Consider the following 20,847-nt stretch of genomic DNA (forward strand, 5'->3'; position numbering starts at 1 on the left):
CTGCTGTTTATACAATACTTATAATATATAGGCAAGCAGTTCTAGAATATAAAATCCAACATTAGTTTCCAATGTCCGATATATCTCGTACAAGAAAAATTATAAAAATATATTCATTCTTTTGCGTAACATCTTTCCTTGCAAAAAATCAGTAAAATAAACTAAATGTGAACAAATTCTTTGTATATGGTGAGCCAAAATGTTGGATCTCACTGGCATTTGCTGATCCTTGTTATCTTTATGGGTTGCACTATGTTTTTTTGGAGTTGGCTGGCTGACTATCACTGTTGGCTTCTCATTCACACTAGGCTACCTCTATGGCAACACCAGGGCAAAACCTCGCTGAGTAACTGGTGCTACTGCAAAGGGTGGGGCTACTAGTACTGTTTTAGGGGTACTTTTTTGTGCTAGATTATAAGATAGAAGCTTACAGTTTCTGTGAAATAATTAGCCATCAAAATCGAGATCTGCAAGATGAATCCTTGGGTCTGCAAGATGAATCCTTTTCCTTCATTTTTCTTACCATCCTTGTAAGGGTTGGTTATTCTGACTAGTTGATCTATTACCTCTTGAATTAAGATTGAAAATTGAAATTTGTATTAGTCCTTCTGGTTTTAATCTAAGCTCCGCCTGAATGTCTTGTTCAATGTCAGCATTAGGAAAATGTAACAGTATTGACAGTTAAAGACCTTTGTTTGCCCTGCCACATCTATATAGGTTGTCATGTGTCTTGCAAGCACTCCAGTATCTGAAACGCATCTTTTTATCCCATATCAGGCATACAGTATGTGTGAATTAAAACTTGGTCCTAACCGCGCTGTCCAGGTAGCAAAGAACTAGACGATCTCTCAAACTGATCAATAGTTTCATGTAGTTGATGTTCAGAAATGTATCTTGTACTGGTACGAATGGAACAATCGCTGGTTCTTGCATTTTGGCTCTCTGATAGTGTTTTAAGTATTTTCGAAGTATTTTCTTACACTCAGTTTCCACCAAACTGTTCAACGTCGTCATTTGAATCTTCCTAATCTCGCTTTCAGCCAGCGTTTCTCATAGTATTCTCCATGAAGAAGGGAGGTCTGGTTGTTTGGTTGGTCTTGTTTCTCATTGACATCAACTTTCGTATCAGACTATTATTTATACTGACTGTAAAGTGTTCCAGAAAACTCAAGATTACCGTCGTTTCTTGCGAAGAACCGTGGGGATGATAACCTTAAACCATACTCCATCATAGATACTTATTTCATCATAAAACAACAAATATACTAAGCAATGCTGCTATCTCTGGTTTAGTTAAAAGTCATTCCTGTAACAGTATATCAGCCTCGGTTTGGAAAGGTAATCAACAGAGCCTAGAAATCTTTGCACAACTTCTACCTTCTCTGCCCTTCCACATCTATCCACTCACTTTTTCAGACTCGATGTGTTTCTCACCTGGCAAGCACTACAGTATCTGAAACGACTACATTGTTTTATTTGGACCCAGCTATCTACTCTTTGATATGTTGATTTGTTGGACGATTATTCTATTTTTTACATATCTCCGATCCTAATTGTCAGGCTCTTGATCGTCCTCTCCCTCTATTTTCTTCAGTTGTTCAATCGTGGCCTCGTTTAACTTTCTAGCTTTCTCAAGCGTGCAATCTTCCTCGCGTGAATTAAACCCTGGTCCTAGTCGCACTGTCCAGGCAGCAAAGAACCAGATGATCTCTGAAACTGATCAATAATTTCATGTTGTTGCTGTTCAGAAATATATCTTGTACTAGTACGAAGTGGAAAAATGGCTGGTTCTTGCTTTTTGGTTCTTTGATGGTGTTTTAAGTATTTTCGAAGTATTACACTCAGTTCCCACCAAACTGTTCAACGTCGTCATTTGAATCTTCCTAATCTCGCTTTTAGCCAGCGTTTCTCATAGTATTCTCCATGAAGAAGGGAGGTCTGGTGGTTTGGTTGGTCTTGTTTCTCATTGACATCAGCTTTCGTATCAGGCTATTATTTATACTGTCCGTAAGGTGTTCCAGAAAACTCAAGATTTCCGTCGTTTCTTGTGAAGAACCGTGGGGATTACAACCATAGATACCCCACCTTGGATATTTATTTCATCATGGAACAACAAATACTAAGCAATGCTCCTATCTCTGCTTTGGTTCGAGCTGTATTCCTGTAAACAGTGCATCTGCCCCTGTTTGGCGAGGTGATTAACAGAGCCTAGAAATCTTTGCACAACTTCTACCTTCTCTGCCCTGCGACATCTATGCATTCACTTTTTCAAACTCTATGTGGTTCTCACCAGGCAAGCACTCCAATATCTCAAACGCATCTTCATATTCCTTATCTAGCGATTGTATGGACTCGACCAGATTACTTGCCCTTTCTACATTGTTCATTACGATCCTGATATTTTTCTTTGATATATTGATTTGTTCGAAGATTATTTTATTTCTTTACATTTCTCGAAACTTAATCGACAGGATCTTATTCGTCTTCTCCTCTATTTTCTTCAGTTGTTCAATCTTAGCCTCGTTCATACAGAACAACTTTCTAGCTTCTTAAGCGTGAAATCTTCCTCGCGTGAATCAAAGCTTTGTCCTAGCAGCACTGTCCAGACGATCTCTCAAACTGATCAATAGTTTCATGTATTTGCTGTTCAGAAATGTATCTTGTACTGGTACGAAGTGGAACAATCGCTGGTTCTTGCATTTTGGCTCTCTGATAGTGTTTAAGTATTTTCGAAGTATTTTTCTTACACTCAGTTCCCACCAGGCTGTTCAACTTCGTCATTGGAATATTGCTTCGCTTTCAGCCTGGGCTTCCGATAGTGTTCTTCATGAAGAAGAGAGGAAGTGCATTGCAAAAATAGTTTTAATAACTTTTTCTTGATATGGTTATGGTGCTGAAAGCTTACTGGGCGATAATGAAATATTTGACCAACATAGCTTTTAGTACACTTCCACTGAACAATAATCTCCTGAATCTTAGGGTGTATCTGGTGTAGTGATGCAGTAATAGTGACAGTACGTAATCCCCTAAAACATTTGTAAGTACTGTACCTTCTTAGACTGGTGTTATCAAGGCACATTACTTCTTCTTAGACTGCTGGTGTTATCAAGCATTACTCTGCTTCTTAGACTGCATGGTTTTCAAGAACATTACTCTGCCTTCTTAGTCTGGTGTTATCAAGCACATTACTCTGCCTTCTTAGCTGGTGTTACAACATTACTCTGCCTTCTTAGACTGGTGTTATCAAGACACATTACTCTGCCTTCTTAGACTGGTGTTATCAAGACACATTACTCTGCCTTCTTAGACTGTGTTATCAAGGCACATTACTCTGCCTTCTTAGACTGGTGTTATCAAGCACATTACTCTGCCTTCTTAGACTGTGTTATCAAGACACATTACTCTGCCTTCTTAGACTGGTGTTATCAAGGCACATTACTCTGCCTTCTTAGACTGTGTTTATCAAGCATTACTCTGCCTTCTTAGACTGGTGTTATCAAGACACATTACTCTGCCTTCTTAGACTGGTGTTATCAAGCACATTACTCTGCCTTCTTAGACTGGTGTTATCAAGGCACATTACTCTGCCTTCTTAGACTGGTGTTATCAAGACACATTACTCTGCCTTCTTAGACTGGTGTTATCAAGACACATTACTCTGCCTTCTTAGACTGGTGTTATCATACATTACTCTGCCTTCTTAGATGGTGTTATCAAGACACATTACTCTGCCTTCTTAGACTGGTGTTATCAAGACACATTACTCTGCCTTCTTAGACTGGTGTTATCGAGACCAGTTTCTTTCTAATGCACGTGATTGAGCAAGGCGGTATGACCCGAAGTTATTTGCACCTGCATCTGTCGAGCTAAAATTATATGCATCTAAATTAGCGTGTTACGATCTTCGTATCACTCATCTATAGTTTCGGTGCTTGGTGTGGCTGAGGATATGGTCATCTCTGACGTACAGAAAGGTTATATGAGAGATATTTCACCGTACGCAGGCTTCCATGGTTTCCATTGCTGAAATCTTGTTTACATTTCGCAGACTTGTAAACTTATCCTGGTTACTAACTTTTCATCGTCTATCCACCACCACCACCACCACCACCACCACCACCAACTCCACCACACCACACAACACCAACACACCAACACCACCACCACAACCACCACCACCACCACCACCATCATCGCATTGTTTTTTGCCATGTGACGTAATAAAAGACGGGCCACTCTATCTTCAATTCTTAAAGTTCTGCGTGTACTCACTAGCAGCTTCGTTGCTTCTGAAAAGCATCATCTTAATAGCTCAGAATTCCACGCAAATTATGAACGTAATTTAGGAAACGTACAAACAGCATTTTATCGATTCTCTGGCATCAATTACGTAGTAACTAGTGCACTTCACGTTAATCGTCGTGTTTGGATGATGCAAGGTCTGGATTTCATCTTGAACAGCAGACGAAACGTTTTCAGCAAACTTCATTAGCGATCTTCTCGTTTAGATTCAATCCCTTTAGTCGAAACTCAGAAAAGGCCTAAGCTTAAAAAACTATTAAACCTTATCCACGCGTTTGATCACAGTTCTCAATTTTATATTTAGTAGACTTAATTAAGTTTGAAATGTTTTACAGAACAACCACGATTCATTTGCCAAATTAAAATACGAGAATCTACAATCTAAGTCCACAATCTAAAACTTCTATGTTGGCCGGAGCACGTCATTCCATCATGCTCTCCGCGATATCACTGACAAAAAAATCAACAACGCTTTCCTCACAAACATGTTCTTCAGCTGTTGTTTGATTTAATTTTTGTAAATTTCTTCCACGCAAAGTTCTGAAAGCACTCGACGCTTTTGTACGTAGGAACGAATTTTGAAACAGGGCGAATTTTGTACATACCCATAACTCACTTCGTCCATTTCACGAAATCTTCCTCTCTGCATGTCTTTTTCCTGACTCAACCTTGCAGCTGGTTGCTTTCATTTATATACAGAAGAATATTTGCTCCATGCGGTTTTTACGTTTTTTTATGTTTCATTTCCTATTTTTGCTCAGTATATTATAAACACCAAAAAAGATAAAGTTTAAACAAGTCTTTTCATGACAATTATCAAGACTAATTATCACGAGTAAAAACTACTACTAAAATTTCTGCAATCTGATTGGCTACGCTACGACTCCGTGCGATTTTTCCTACTCCTGAAAATATTGTTTTTTACATGTTTTTTTCTAAAAAATTACCAACATGGCTCTTGATTTCTATGTTAAGATAAACGTCGCTCTCATTCCATAATAGGAGCCTTAGGATACACCAAAATCTACGACGCGGACGTGAAGTAATACTGTCTTCATTTCCACAGTTTCACAACAGGGATCGGCTGTTCAAAAGCTGGTTAGATTAACCCTAGCTGGGTTATAGCAAATCTTTACATTAATTTTTCTAATCACTTGTTTACGAAGTTGAATATCTTTTTTCATGAATATTTTCTGGACCGATGGAAGTAACATTTTCTAAAGTTTTAAAACGGACGGTCGTTCAGAAGCACATGAACTAAAACACTGGATTAAAATTTAAATGTCTTTAACCTCAATACAAAGATACTGTTTACAACTACATATTGAGTGCATAATATCCAAGTTGATTCATTCAAGGGAGACGTTAAGAGTGTTATTAAATTTTGACTTGTCCACACTCCACAGTTTAAGCTAAACGAGCTTGATACAACCGGCCCCAGGTAGTCAAACAGTAGATTATTTCTACATTTTTGACTTGGAAACTATAAGATTCTCGTTATTACAGGTGATAACAGTGATGGTGCCCGTTTAGATCTTGATGATATTGAGAGAGGCCAAGGGTAAGTTTAGGCCTAGAAACTACATTGGATTAATATTACCGTGAACGTTATGCGACCTCGGCTTATATATCGCTATTTTTCTGGCAAAATAATTTGCTTTGGTGATTTTTGTTTCTTCAACTGCAAGTCGGAACCATTTTCTTCTTATCATACCTCGATTAAAACTGTTCACGCATTTGTTGTTAACCAGCAATATGGTGTGAGAAACGTAAATTTTAAAATTTATATCCGTGACCATATTTCGAACAAATCTGTTTATGTTGACATACCTGAAATTCGACATCTTCATTGTCAGCGTGGTGTATGAGTAGAGGTATTGCAACAGTCTGCTATATTGAGTTAAATAATTCAAAATATCAATCTTACATTTGCTGACGGTATTTTATCAATTTTTCACGCAGTCATGCCGCTCGTAGAACATCAGATCCAAGAGAACAATTTGTGGTATACGAAAACGTGAGTAGCTACATGTATACTTAGAGGAGAAAGCGCATGTATAACAACTATCTTTAGTCTAGTGAAGACAAGCAAATATGGTTTGGACAATTTGATACAGAGAATACAAGCTTTATAACAATCCAGTAAAAATCGCAGCAACTATAGCAATATAATCCGATTTAAAGTAATGTTAGTATAACTAACAAGCCAAATACCATTTGTTGCGCGACAAAAGTGTTTATTAACAATTTAATACATATTTACATGAAAATAATAATTAATTAATTCGGTCAGCCATTTTGCTTTTTCTTTGGTTTTACTATCCATCGTATATGAGCTGATATACGGTGGGTATAGCTCGACCAATCAAATTGCGGAATAGCTCATATACAGTGAGTAGCTATACTATAACAATTTATACATATTACAACAATGATCATCGACAAGCGACAAGTTTGGCACAACATCAGGCAAGTATTTTACAAACGTCTTAACGATATTTTTTGTCTAGAATCTTTATTCTTTCTTCACCGTTGCTTTACAGCGTCGTGTTTTTTCTTAGCTATTAGTGATCGAGTTTGAGATGCACAAAATCTACGAAGACTCTTTTTCATAAACAAAGTCAGAGCCGTATGTAAAACAAATTAATACTGGTTTCCTAACACACGTTTTTCATGTGACGTCCGCGTCGTAGATTTGGTGCATCTTAAACTCGCTATTTAATTGATGTGGACTGGCCATGACACCGCGGTGAAAGCTAGCACGCATGCGCAATTGGTAGAGTTTATGAACGCCATTTGACGTCAGTGTGAAAGGATCTATTATTGTTCTTTTGTTCGATTAATGTTGACTACTTGGTTTGATGCGGTAGCTTCCAGCCAGAAATGTTCCTCTTTAAAATTAAATGCTAGGAGAAGGATGAGTAATTCCAGTATTGGAATAGCACATTTAGCTACATATACCGCACTGTGAACCAGTGAAATCTTGTGTTGTTGATATTATATAGAGCTTTAGGTTGATTACGAGTGAGTAATGCCCCTTGGGATAGGATAGATCGCGGGATAAAGTTTTGGATTATTTGAAAACATGATGGAGAATCCCGTATCGTTGTTGCGAGTGAATCTTGTCGTTCCACTCAACTCGTAGTCAACTCTAAAGATCTCTATTTTCACAGGAGTGTGAGGTCCGCTTTGAACGAGTCCGCTTCGAACGACGACGCAGTGTGCCAATATTAAGCGTCGACGAATCGGCAAGAACCGAACCGGAAGCCACTACTGTCCGACGGAGGTACCGACGTTGCCCAAGACCACCAAGCAACCCCAGGAAACCTAAATAGTTCCGGCTAGATTTCCAACAAACCGACCTGTACCATCCAACGGAAACTCACAATCAATTGCCACAAGTCCAGTTAATCAAATTGTTACAAAGAACGGTGGTTTGGATTTTGGTGAACCACCAAAACTCTGTAACCTAACCCATCGGTTGACAACACCGTCACCCCAGTAAACAAGAAGATCTTGGAATTTTCCAACGATCCTGTTGAAGAAACTGGTGAAACCAATCCACTTGCCAAGTATTTTTCAACGCGAGGAAATACATCATCTACCTCAAAGGAAGCGGCTACTCCAACACCGTCACCCCCAGTAAACAAGAAGATCTTGAAGCCTTTTCCAACGATCCTGTTGAAGAAACTGGTGAAACCAATCCACTTGCCAAGTATTTTTCAACGCGAGGAAATACATCATCTACCTCAAAGGAAGCGGCTACTCCAACACCGTCACCCAGTAAACAAGAAGATCTTGGAAGCCTTTTCCAACGATCCTGTTGAAGCAACTGGTGTAACCAATCCACTTGCCAAGTATTTTTCGACACCAGCTCCGGAAGTTAAAACAACTGTTAAGGTTGAGAAATTTGTTGAAGTTAAAGCACCAACTTCAACCCTTCCACCAGACGAATACGTCGTTGAACAAGTTGTTGAAAACTTAGTTCAAGGAGTTGAAGTTGAAGTTGGACCAACATCACCAACTTCGACACCTCCACCAGACGAAAACATCTTAAGGTCCGTTGCAAAAGATTTAGTTCAAGCAGCTATTGAGACCAGCAAAGAAGAGTTAATATCCGAGCAAATATCGCGTTTTGATTCATCTGCCTCTCAAGTTAAGAAGTTTGTAGAAGTTCAGGCGTTATTATTAAAAACGTCGACTTCGACCGTTCCACCAGACGAATACATCTTGAGGGCCGTTGCTAAAGACCTAGTTCAAGCAGCTATTAAAGCAAGTCAGGTGGATTTATTCTCCGAAGTAACATTGTTAGACAGCTCCTCCTCAGATCAGCCTTGTAAGAATAAGATGTCGAACAATCAACACTCGTCGGCACACGAGTTCTTTGACAGCTTTGGTTCATCCGATTCCGGCACTGCACCCTTTCATCGTGTTGACCACAGTTTCTTTACGCCTAACAAGAATCAAACATCGTTCCCGGCCTTGCCACCAACATCGAATGTAGCCAAGCAACGTTTCGTATCGCCAGCGACAAACGCTCAAAATTTTGAATCAGCAAATCTGAGCGCGTATGCACATCCACGTCAAAATGTAGGAGACCACGCAATGTCGATGCAAGAACCATCATATGGGGCACAGGAGCAATATTCAACAGCTCAACTCTTTAGTGAAGCTTGTGCTTCAACTACTAAAGAAACACCTCATGCCAAACAGCTCTCGGATGCTGAGAACCATGCAACATTGACTCCACCATCTTACGGGTCAAATTTGCCAGAACAGCCTTCTGCCCATACTGGAAACGACCTGTTTAACGTGGCAAAATCATCTACTCCTGGTGGTGGAACGTCACAGTTGTTTTCCGGGCAGCACCAGAAAGATCCTTTCAAAGGTTTTAGTTCTAGTCAGGAGGAGAGCCGAAGATTTCCTTCTTTTGTAGCAGGAGATGGAGTGCCTGGTTTTTCGATCAACACCGATGCACAACATTCTTTTCAGCATACAGAAGCATCAGAGGAAGAACCTAAAGTAGGGAAATGGCCTTTCGACCACAGTGAATCGGCAGCATCTCAAGTTGAACCACCTTCCAGTCGAGACCAAAACACCTACCATGCATCTTCAGCTCAAAACTTGCACGCACCGCCATCGAGTTCAACTTTTCCTGATTTCGACCAGAAAAATTATTCACTTGGGGACACAGCCACAGTATCTTCTGATTCAGCTATGGCATTCAGTGGTATTCCTAGACCCAATACCGTATTGGGTAACCAGAGTAAGACTTCTGGCGAAACATTACCAGGCCAAGACGTTGTTGAAACTTACGATCCAATTGGAAAACAACCAGTTGAACTTGCCAGCAATTTATATCCTACACAACACAACGCTTTTCCAGCTGTTCAAACTACAACTTCTGGTCTATATCCACCAGCAATGGTGAATGATGCTATTGACCAAGCCGCTGGTCCATCGTCGCAGAGTGTAACGCCGGCTTCGACCCACCAGGTTTAACAACCAGCAAACCAGTAGGTCAAAGCGGCTCCTTGTACCCACCGGGAATGGATCTTGGGGAATCAAGCAAATTTCCACCGTCCAATATCAAGCGTGATGTAAATCGGCACATTTGCCTCCGCCATCTTTAGAGATGATGAACACCACCAACAACAATGTTGGTGAACGTTTTTCTCCTGGGCACAATCTTTTGCCAGCCACTAAACCTGCCGGTCCAAGTCAAGGGTTCTTTATGGAAGACGGCCAAAAGTTCTTGGCACAGAATCAAATTTATCTATTTTCACCAGCTGGTGCTGGGACGTCAACAGAGGACCCGCTGAGAACCAATCTGCGGCACAGTTGGCACAAAGAAAACTTGCTCCATCCCTCACGTCTGATAATCCCGCTAATTCTGAAGCGTCTCAGCCTGGATTTTCTATAAACAACGAGGAAATAATCAGGCTTTACGTTCAGACGTTGTACAACCTGATACACCGCAGTTGGGACCAAGCAGCGTGGTACCTTTTACTAGTAAAGAGCAACTGCCCAATAACCATCAAACAGCATGGCAACCGGCTACTCAGCCATTTGGTTCGCAGGCATCAAGCGACGATGTCAAAGCTGAACCAACTCAGTGGGACGTTATTGATCCTCACGGTACTCCACGGAATACCCAACAAGCATCAACATTGCAACAAACAGGTGGACCAGTAAATGTGGGTGAAAAGTCCAACGGGATTTTTTATACTCACCCATCGTCAAACGATCAGTCAGCACAATTTGGTAACCATGGTGCTAGCACTATCGGTTCAGCCAATCTTGAACCCGGTTTACCTAACTTGGACACCATGTCCGCTCGTGACGATGAATCTCGTGATGGTAATTCACTGTCAGGTCACCAGCAAGTTCCGGCATTTGGTCACGAACGAGTGAATTCACTCAATACAAGTGATCCCAAATTTGATACACCTCCGGCTAACACAAGCACCAACATCTCCAATGATGACCTAACATCGGGGAACCAGCAACCATACTCCAGTCAACATTTGGGCCCTTCGGTTACCATGTTTCCTGTTGGTATGGCACCACAGAACACCAATAAAGCAACTATTGCTTCGTCCGAGACCAAAGGGAGGCAACAACTGGATACCGTCGACCCGAACCAGCATCCGTCGGCCTTTATGCCAGTGAAGCCAAACTCCCCGAGCTCCCAAGACTACGAAGAAAGAGTTCGACACTTAGAATCTCCGCTTCGTTCGCCAGTACAGCGCGAGAAAAAGGAAGCTTTAATTCAAAGTGCTAAAATTCATACTTCTCTCTGGGACAATGATCCTCATTAGGCCATACCTGGTCTTATTGTCCAAACAGGGAATCGTGGAAATCAGTTTGTTCCAGTTTCCAGCCATGACCAAGTTAATCGCCATGGATTCGACAACAGTTCTCAAAGAGCTATGAATGTGCATGGCCAACCGCCAGAATAGTAATCGATTCAGTGGTACTCCATCAAAGTTGCCAAATCCACCTGTGGCCTCCAGCGCCGCTCAGCAAACCCTGTTAGCAGCTGCTTCGCAGAGAAGTGATTGTGACTCAACATCCAGTCTTAGTCGCCAAAGTTCACTTGGTGTTTCAAGTTCAAATCAAGAACTCGCCAGTGGAAACCCTGTTCATGATGTTATCGACAAGCCATCTAGTCTAAACCGAGGAAATATCCAACGGTGAGTATGGTTCTCTACTAAGAATAGTGATTTTTCAAACCTCGTTCGAAATCCGTTTTCAAATGCGCGACAAACTAAGGAACTATTGTCTCACGATGGTCCAAAATCTCAAACTACTAACCATAATCTAACAAGTAACAATAATCTGAGATATCAGTAATCGTTCAGTAATTGTTTAGTTAAAGTAAAGAATATAGGAAGATTAATAAAATTCTAGGATGTATAGAGAGCGAAAGAAGTGTCAGCAGGGTAGACGCAGGTTTTTACAAGACATTAGGGAGATTTAGCACGAGGACGTGAACGTCAAAGACGACGTAAAAATGGCGAATAAATGGCGTGATGCACCCAAATATGGACATGCCACGCCATTTACTCGCCATTTTCACGTCGTCTTTGACGTTCACGTCCTCATGCTAAATCTCCCTATTGTGCACGCATTTCATAATTTTTAAATTGTTTAGCTATTTGTTGTCTTTATTATTTGTTTCTTCGGTATTAATATTCATTCTTCGTAACCTGCGTTTATTAACCGTCATTTAAAACGTTGGAGTCAACGTGGACGACTCTTGGCTTAAGAGAAAGCATGTTAAAATTAAGCGTTCATTAAGAGCTTAAAATTAAGAGTCAAGTTGTAGAATTAAAGTATTACATTAAAAATTAAATGTAATACCGATATTAACAAGTACATAACCAATGAATATAAACAGAGCTAGTGTAACCTATTAGTAAACGGCGTAAACGGATTAAAACCCATTCAGTACAAAGTTTTCATGGTGTTTCTTGGGGGCGAATTATTTATTTAGATTTCAATTTAACGGACTAGACTGTTGATACTTTTAATTTTTTAGGCCAAATGTCATCCAAGCGCCTGTAGTCAACAACATTCCTTCCTCAAACCAGATTCCTGACCAGCACTTGCAACAGACTGCCCCTACTTCTGGGACCATGACCGGTCTCCCCCAGAACTCCTTCACGCACCCTGACGCCAGCCACTCTGCAGTGCGTGCCGGGTTGCCTCAGAGCGAGCATGCTCGGATGCGTGAAGGTAGTGGTGGGGGAATGGTCCCTGAGTATGGTGGCGCAGATGGTCATGTTGGTCATCCTGTTGCTACCAGTGCTGGTTATGGTTCTGGCCAGAGTGAAGGTATGGTTTCCTCGAGTGAAGAGCAACAGCATCAGTTGTTATACCAACAGCAACAATTGCAGTACAAGCAACAACAGTACGAACAAATGCTGTTTCAAGATGAGGTCAGCTCGCAAAATCAGCACCTGCGAGGAGCACACATGAACGTACAGCGACAAAGGTCTGAACCGAATCAGTTTACTCAACAACATAATTTGCAACAGCTACAACAGTTGCAACAGCAACAACAGTTGCAGCAGCAACAACAGTTGCAGGCACAGGAGTACCAGCAGAATATTCAACATCAAAAAGTGGAAAGGTAAATGAGTTCTTAAAACCACCTTACAAGCCACCGAAAGCAGTAGTAAAGTAATAGACAATATTGCACGTAGAAGCCAATGTTTCTTGCACTAAGACTAATTGACTGCTTAGGCGAACTGGCAAGCACATTCACGAGATCATGAAATTACTGGCGAAATTTGTTAAAACACCAAATTGATCGCACATTATCCTCTCGTGTTCAACTAAAGTAATCTCTCATTTGTAGGCAAATTAGCGGGCAATACCCACAGCAAGTTAGCAGCAATGTTAATCTACAGTATTCAACCAACGATACTGATCAATGGCAGCAGCATGGCAACACTGATACACAGTATGAAGATTTTGATTCAGAGGAGGAATGCAATCGATATTATGATGAGAGCAGGAAGTGGTTCTGGTCTTTCAAAAGAGAACGGTGGATCCGTGCAGAGAAGTAAGTGCTGTTTTATTGCAGAAGTGGTTTGAATTCAGACAACAGTATTTCTCATACAAACTATTTGTTTTAAGCAGCAGGCGAGAAAGCCAGTATGATGATCAACGATATCACAGATCTGACTCGAGAAGAAGTCGCAATCGTGAGCGAAGAAGAGAGAGCCAGGGTAGAAGACGAACAGACTACAACGACCGAGCATATTATGATAAATATTATCGTGATTCTTATGATCGGGATTACCATCGCGGGGAGTCTGGCTCTAGCGGGTCCAGTGGTGATAGTCAGCGGCGTAAACAGCGGCGTGATTCTCGTTCAGGACGATCATCTCGCACCGAGTCTCCACGTTCAGTTTCATCACGATCGAGCTCGCGGGCTCGACGAAGTAACAACCGTCACTCGAAACGAACGGTCTACGACTATGAAGATTCGTAAGTTCTTAACTTTCACTGCATTCGAGAACGATTTGATGCAAATTACAAGGCTCCATTCCAAATTGGACATAGATATTGTCCTTACTGATCCAAAGCTTTTCATGGCTTATAGTTCTACATTTGTTTATGATTGAAAGAAAAGTAATAATGCTTGCAACGTATTGTTATGAATGACAAAGTTGTTTACAATACTTTTTGTGCACTCGTCGAGCGCTAAAGTCGACCTTCTCAATATTTCCCTTTCAGTTATCGCAGAGGCGAAGACTATTATGGTCGAAGTCACCAATCATCCCGTAGCTCAAGACGATTGAGCTCAGGAAGTTACAGCTCATCCACATCAAACTCTCTGGGAGACAGTATCAAGTGGGATGACCAGAACAAGCCTCATGCACTGTTTTTATTTTTATTTTATACGTTCTGGATTACGGTTGACCGAATATGAAGGAAATAAACGTAATCGGGCTGAACATGCAACTTACTCAATATAGCTAATCAATAATGTCCCCTTACCTTTAAATTTTCGTACGTATAATTACCTTGGTAAACATGTATCGAATTTCACTTGCTTCGTTGCTCCACTCCAAACAGTTATGTTCTTCTTCAACAGCATCTCGACGGTTGGGCGTGTAAGAAAACAACATAGTAAGTGTGTCAAAATGCAAAGGGTTTTCTTTAAAGGGTTGGCTTTTCAGGCAAGAGAGTACTATACAATATTAAACCTACAGTTTAAACATTATACCTCGAGATACCCCCCACTACAAGTCCAGTTATCAATGCAATGCAATATGGGAGGTATATTTTTTCCTCTTATACAATTTTCATCAAGTTAGTCAAAGTGATTAGATTACGTTTATTTCCTTCATGTTCGGATTAATCGGATTTTCAAAGCTTACAACTGCAAACCAAAAATTAATACGAACAAGGGAAAAAGAAGAGTACTAGTGTCTAAACAGCAAAGCACTCATTATTTTTTCATTTCAAACTTCAAAATTCCATGCTAAGGTATAATTTTTGTTGCCACTGACGGACGGTCCTTCGAAACGCATTATAACAGGCTGAACAGAGAACTTATATAATCATATAAGTACTCGCGATTACCTTCGTATTCATCTAAAATTAGGCTAATACGAATTCGATATTTTCTCTAACAAATTGCATTTTGTTAGTTTCTTTTGAACGCTTTAAAGCCATCATGAATACGCAGACGCTACGTCGTTGGATTTTACACGTATTCACACAAGTGACAAAACTAGGAATTTTTTATCGAGAAAACTCGAAAAATGCCCTCATAAGAGCTGTGAGAAATTTCCTGTTATCATGCATAGTCGAAAAGATTGAAATGTCACTTGATGTGTGAATATACTAGGTTAGACCACCAGGAGGATCCAATGCCATGCAGCATGCACTAATCATGCATACCTATAGTATATACCTCAACCAGCTTCCACTTGATCCTGCGACGAACCGTCTGATCCTGCGACGATCCTCCAACATCTAATTCATCACTGATCCTGCGACGTCCTCCAACATCTAATTCATCACTGATCCTGCGACGCTCCTCCAACATCTAATTCATCACTGATCCTGCGACGCTCCTCCAACATCTAATTCATCACTGATCTGCGACGCTCCTCCAACATCTAATTCATCACTGATCCTGCGACGCTCCTCCAACATCTAATTCATCATTGATCCTGCGACGCTCCTCCAACATCTAATTCATCACTGATCCTGCGACGATCCGTCTGGTCCTGCGACGATCCGTCTGGTCCAGCGACGATCCTTTAACATCTGATCCTGCAACGATACTTTAGAACAAAGATATGATATTAATTTCCAAGTCACAAATATCACTTAGATACCAGTATCATACCATACCATACCACACCATACCACACCATACCATACCACACCATCTGATCCTGAGACGATCCTTCATCATCAGATCCTGCGACGATCCTTCAACATCTGATCCTGCAACGATACTTTATCAAAATGATATGACATTAATTTTCAAGTCACAAATATCACTTAGGTAGCAATATCATACCATACCATACCATACCATACCATACCATACCATACCATACCATACCATACCATACCATACCATATGATCCTGCGACGATTCTTGAACATCTGATGCTGCGATAATCCTCCTGATCCTGCGACGATCCGTCATCATCTGACAACAAAAGTATGATATGAATAATTTCCAAGAGAGAAATGTCACTTATGTATAAAGCACTCAGGATAAATTATATCGAACCTCCAAAACTCCAACGTAAGTCACTCGTGGCCTTCGCATTGCGCACGCGAATACAAAATGTCATGCACGTTTTAATGCAAAATGTCATGCACGTTTTAATACAAAATATCATGCACGTTTGAATACAAAATGTCATGCACGTTTGAATACAAAATGTCATGCACGTTTTAAAACAAAATGTCATGCACGTTTTAATACAAAATATCATGCACGTTTTAATACAAAATATCATGCACGTTTGAATACAAAATGTCATGCACGTTTGAATACAAAATGTCATGCACGTTTGAATACAAAATGTCATGCACGTTTGAGTACAAAATTTCATGCAAGTTTTAATACAAAATTTCATGCACGTTTTAGTACAAAATGTCATCCACGTTTTAATATAAAATGTCATGCACGTTTTAATACAAAATGTCATGCGCGTTTTAAAACAAAATGTCATGCACGTTTTGGTACAAAGAAAACAAGAACACTGGACTATCATCTCCTTCCAGAAATACATATTTCATGTTTTTATGTTTTAGGCGCTCTCTGAGCGATATTTTTGTCCGGACTACATAGTCGTCAAGATGGAGAAAACACAAGTGATTGGGGCCCCAGAATCACTTGTATTCACTCCGCGTGCGCTTGATACGACCAGACTTCATGCAAAAATCATGCACAGGCGGAAAACTTGAAAATGAAGGAGGTAAACAGAAGAGTGTTCAGTTTATATCTCAGTCAAAAAAGCCAAATTCCATGCAATTTTTACTCATGCATATTGTCGAAATCGAGTTTTGTATTTGCGTGCATAAATGTCCCAAGGCATGTCCAACATCTCTTTACGATTCTTTCGTTCTACAAAAACAGAACTTCGGTAAAACAAAAGGACAGGGAAGTCTAGCATAGTACAATCATATACGAATACAAATAATTATATAGGCACTGAGTTTCATCTTTCCCTTTGAAAACGAGCATTCCCTTTGCGTTTGGGCAACCCTGTCCGAAAAACGAATAGGCCAGCCGGGAAAGTTAGTTACGGTCATAAACTTCGAATTCCTTTCTATATATCAAAACTATTCTAGTTTCGTCCACCTTCACTGTCCGTAAACAAAGTGCCAACGTGTTTTTTCAAGTCACAAATGCAAAATGAAAAATACACATATATTAATAGAACAATACCTATTATTCGCTGCGAGCAAGCCTTTACGTTTCTCCTTCCCCATCTTTCGGCGCCGTAGTTCGTTCTGAAATCAAATAAGCAAGGAAAAACTAAATTAAAGTAACAGCTCATTTGCATTGGACATTTTCAATCGAAATATACAAGATAAAGCAATAATAATCGGCAAGAATATGGCTCCACTCGCTCACGTCTTCCCACGCTATTCAAATCAACACAGCGATCAGTCAATTCATTTACAAAGTCAAAGAAAAAGCCAACAGCTGTTCAAACTAACTATCACCATGTACCTGAGCAAGACTCTTTCAACTTTTCCTGAACTTCTTCGACTGATGCTTCTTTTTCGAGACTGCAAAGACTGAGTTTCGTCTAGATTCAACCGCCTTTTATTATTTCAACGACAAAGAAAATTCCAACGGACAATGAACGCATTTACAACAATAGATAATCAACTAACTCATGCCAGATTTGCCCAGAATACATATAAGTTAGCCAAATAAATATGTTTTGCATATTTCTATTGTCCGTTGTAAGTGATTAGCAAAATTCCGCTCCGTGAAGCGATTAATGGCTATTACTTCTTAGCTTGATATAAAAGCCTTCTCTTTTCGCGTTAATCTTTTCAAACTAAACTAAAACAACTTTTTTCTCGGTTCCTGGTAGCAATTTCTTTTAGCCATTTTTTTTACTTTAATATAGTCTAAACAGAAACGCTGCTTTAATATAATATAGTTTAGCTTTCTATCCAGGGCCCGGTTAGGGGCTGGTTGTATAAAACTCTTAACAATAGAATTTTGAAGCCCACTCTAGGTGTGATACACCTGGTCCGCCTATGGTTGGCCTGGTGGTGACAGATCTTTGTGGTCAAATCCACAAAAAAATTAGAAAGAATTGCGATAGTGAAGACCTGTTGTTTTACTTCTTAAGTCAAATTACATGAATAAACATCTAAAGAGGCATGTTAAGTTCTGTTGCACCATGAGGATACATCAGTGACTATATGTCTAAAAGTTTTTTCTACAGATTGTAAATTTGTTTGCCATTCTTTCAGCTTTTGTCGCAATATTCTCCATTGGTTCCTTTGGAATGTTCTGTGCGCTGCAGAACTACATTAGGTACAGAACAAAACAAATATTTTGTAAAGCAAACAACACATTTATAATTATATATCTGCAGACATACACAGCTTAGTAGCTATATCTATACATGTGGATATATTTATTTATGAGAAGCATAGGTATTTAGTGATCAATTGAAAAAAGTGTTACAAATTACCTTGTAATAATTTGTTTTTCAATTTGATCTATCCTCACATGAGCAAGCCTTGTCTTCAATACTAAAAAAGAGCGTATGTACATGATGTATGATGAAAGATTTAAAAATATTTTCTGATTGAAAAACAAGCATACCATTAATTACAAAACTTTCCACATCATCAACATTAATGTCCAACTTTTTGGATAATTCTTCAAATGTTATTTCACCATGTTCATTGACCAATGTGACAAAACTGAGAATTCGCATTTTTCTTAAATTTCTTTCATGATTCAAACCTAATCCCAAAAATGATCACATTCAACATTACAGAAAATATGTGTAAATATAAAAAACAAAGAATACCTGTAGACATCAAAAAGTTGGAGTTATCTTCATAAAACTTCATATAATCCTGAATATTACCACTCACAAATATTTCTAGTATCTGAAATTATATCAAATGAAACCTTATATTGCTTTTATCTAAAATTCTTGAGACGGCCGATGAAAGGACAGGTCACTGTCTTTACTATATTTCATAAGTAAATATCACTTATAATCACAGAAAAGAATTATAATACCTGGTATATTAACTCCCCTTTCAGACTTTTTACAGGACCAAGTTCTAGCAAATGGTCCATGATCCAAACATTTGGTCGGTCAATAAAAGATACAATACATTTTATTGCATCATCCTTTGCTTCTACATTGCTATCCTCAGGATATGTTTTCAATAATTCTATCATCACCAAAGCAGCGTTGTCCCTATGGGATAATAATTGTTACCATAACCATGATGTTATTTTTCTAATTACCATGTGAACATTAACACATATTCTGAGAAAATAAAATTTTTTATTGTTTACATTTGCTGGAATTTTGAGGAAAAAATCCAAAAACAAAACGGGATCTAACAAGACCTGATTCACATGTGACTAAAAATTATAAAATTTGCTTAAACGTTTTTTGGTCATTGTTTATTAAATGAGAAGAAAGCGTTTTGGCATATTATAAATACAAGTGTTTGAAGGAATTTTAAGAAAAAAATTGAAAACTGAAGGAGGAACCACACAAATCCTTGGTTAAAACATCATGAAATTTTTTTAGGCAGTTGTTATACCATAGTAACCACACTATTATATTATAGTAATAATTATGCTATTTACCTTTGTTTGTTTGCAACAAATGAGTCATGAAGCAGGCGATAAATTTTTCTAGATTTCTCCACATCACTCCATTGAGCTAGCCAGATTTTCACCTAATAAGAATAATTAAATAAACCATTGAAGTTTTAAGTATATATTAGGAAAAAAACATTGATTTTAGATTTTTTCATTTAATTTAATTTAATCACCCACTTGATCAATATCTGTGTTAACCAATTCAAGAACACCAGAGTTGGCAGATAACTCTAGCTGATGGCAATACACATTATATCTTATTGGATCCATCTTGTTCAAACCACAAAACAAAAGGTTCATTCTACAATTAAATTAATATTATTTTATATTAAAACATATTCAAAGAGATTGCTACTGTCTTAAACACAAGATTTAAGACCAACTGCCACTTTGCTACTACCAATTTAAAATACTGTATGTTAATATAATTATTTCTGCACTTGAACATTTGAAATGATTGATAAGACCTACAATCTATGTCTTAGTTCAGCATGATATGTCATTTCAACCAAACATTCCAAAAAGGCACAAATGACTTCATCACGTTTTTCGGTAAGTGCAAATATTAATGATAACAAGCTGTTGAGGAAACCTTCAATCTCTAAAAAAAGATAAATAGTGAAAAATTAAAACATAATGAGCAACCTAAGATAACTAGATGTTAAAATACTATTACCTGCCTCACTGCATGTCTTTATCACATCAATGCAAACAGAAAATATTTCTGAAAGATTTTCACTTAAATCCTCTGGACCATCATCTTCTATTGTTGCACCGTTGATTTAAGATAAGCTCGAAGTTCACCAACCTAATAGACATTAAGGTGAGGGTAAATTAATTAAGTTTTGTGGCACTTCACTCTGTATCAAGCAGGCATTACCATCCTACATAAATACACACACTATAAATCACCAGCATCGCAAAAGCTTATGTTTAATTCTTGCCTGTGGACCTACAACAAAGTTAGCACAATTTTTTAACTGCACCTCGCTTGAATTTCAGATGGGCATGAATTGAACTGGAAATTAAGATCCTTCAACACTAATTGGTATCCATATAATTATTATCCATATATATAGATTTTACTATCCTGTCTTTCCATTTATATAATTATGTATATTGCATGCAAATCAAAATATAGAGTGCTCCAAGCTCATTAAAGTAGAAGA

At 38.9% G+C, this 20,847-nt stretch overlaps 2 protein-coding genes across 2 annotated transcripts; one reads left to right on the top strand and one right to left on the bottom strand.

The window, feature by feature from the left end:
- The first annotated feature begins 11,214 nt into the window (after positions 1 to 11,214).
- On the top strand, positions 11,215 to 13,807 carry LOC114542886 (bromodomain-containing protein DDB_G0280777-like). The gene is made up of 4 exons (XM_028562267.1): positions 11,215 to 11,498; positions 12,347 to 12,940; positions 13,169 to 13,375; positions 13,453 to 13,807. Exons 1-4 carry the CDS (start codon positions 11,239 to 11,241, stop codon positions 13,805 to 13,807), a joined length of 1,416 nt encoding a protein of 471 aa, XP_028418068.1. The 5' UTR covers positions 11,215 to 11,238.
- A 4,394-nt stretch (positions 13,808 to 18,201) lies between these two features.
- LOC114542887 (eukaryotic translation initiation factor 3 subunit M-like) lies at positions 18,202 to 20,454 on the bottom strand (the record flags this gene model as incomplete). The annotated part of the gene is made up of 9 exons (XM_028562268.1): positions 18,202 to 18,346; positions 18,516 to 18,576; positions 18,650 to 18,793; positions 18,861 to 18,942; positions 19,079 to 19,262; positions 19,664 to 19,755; positions 19,856 to 19,979; positions 20,150 to 20,279; positions 20,355 to 20,454. Coding segments are annotated over 9 exons (1,062 nt in total), but the record flags the coding sequence as incomplete, so codon positions are not given.
- Positions 20,455 to 20,847: the final 393 nt, after the last annotated feature.

Source organism: Dendronephthya gigantea, unplaced genomic scaffold (genome assembly GCF_004324835.1).
Source record: "Dendronephthya gigantea isolate DGI-Jeju-01 unplaced genomic scaffold, DenGig_1.0 000410F, whole genome shotgun sequence".
Taxonomy (NCBI): domain Eukaryota; kingdom Metazoa; phylum Cnidaria; class Anthozoa; order Malacalcyonacea; family Nephtheidae; genus Dendronephthya; species Dendronephthya gigantea.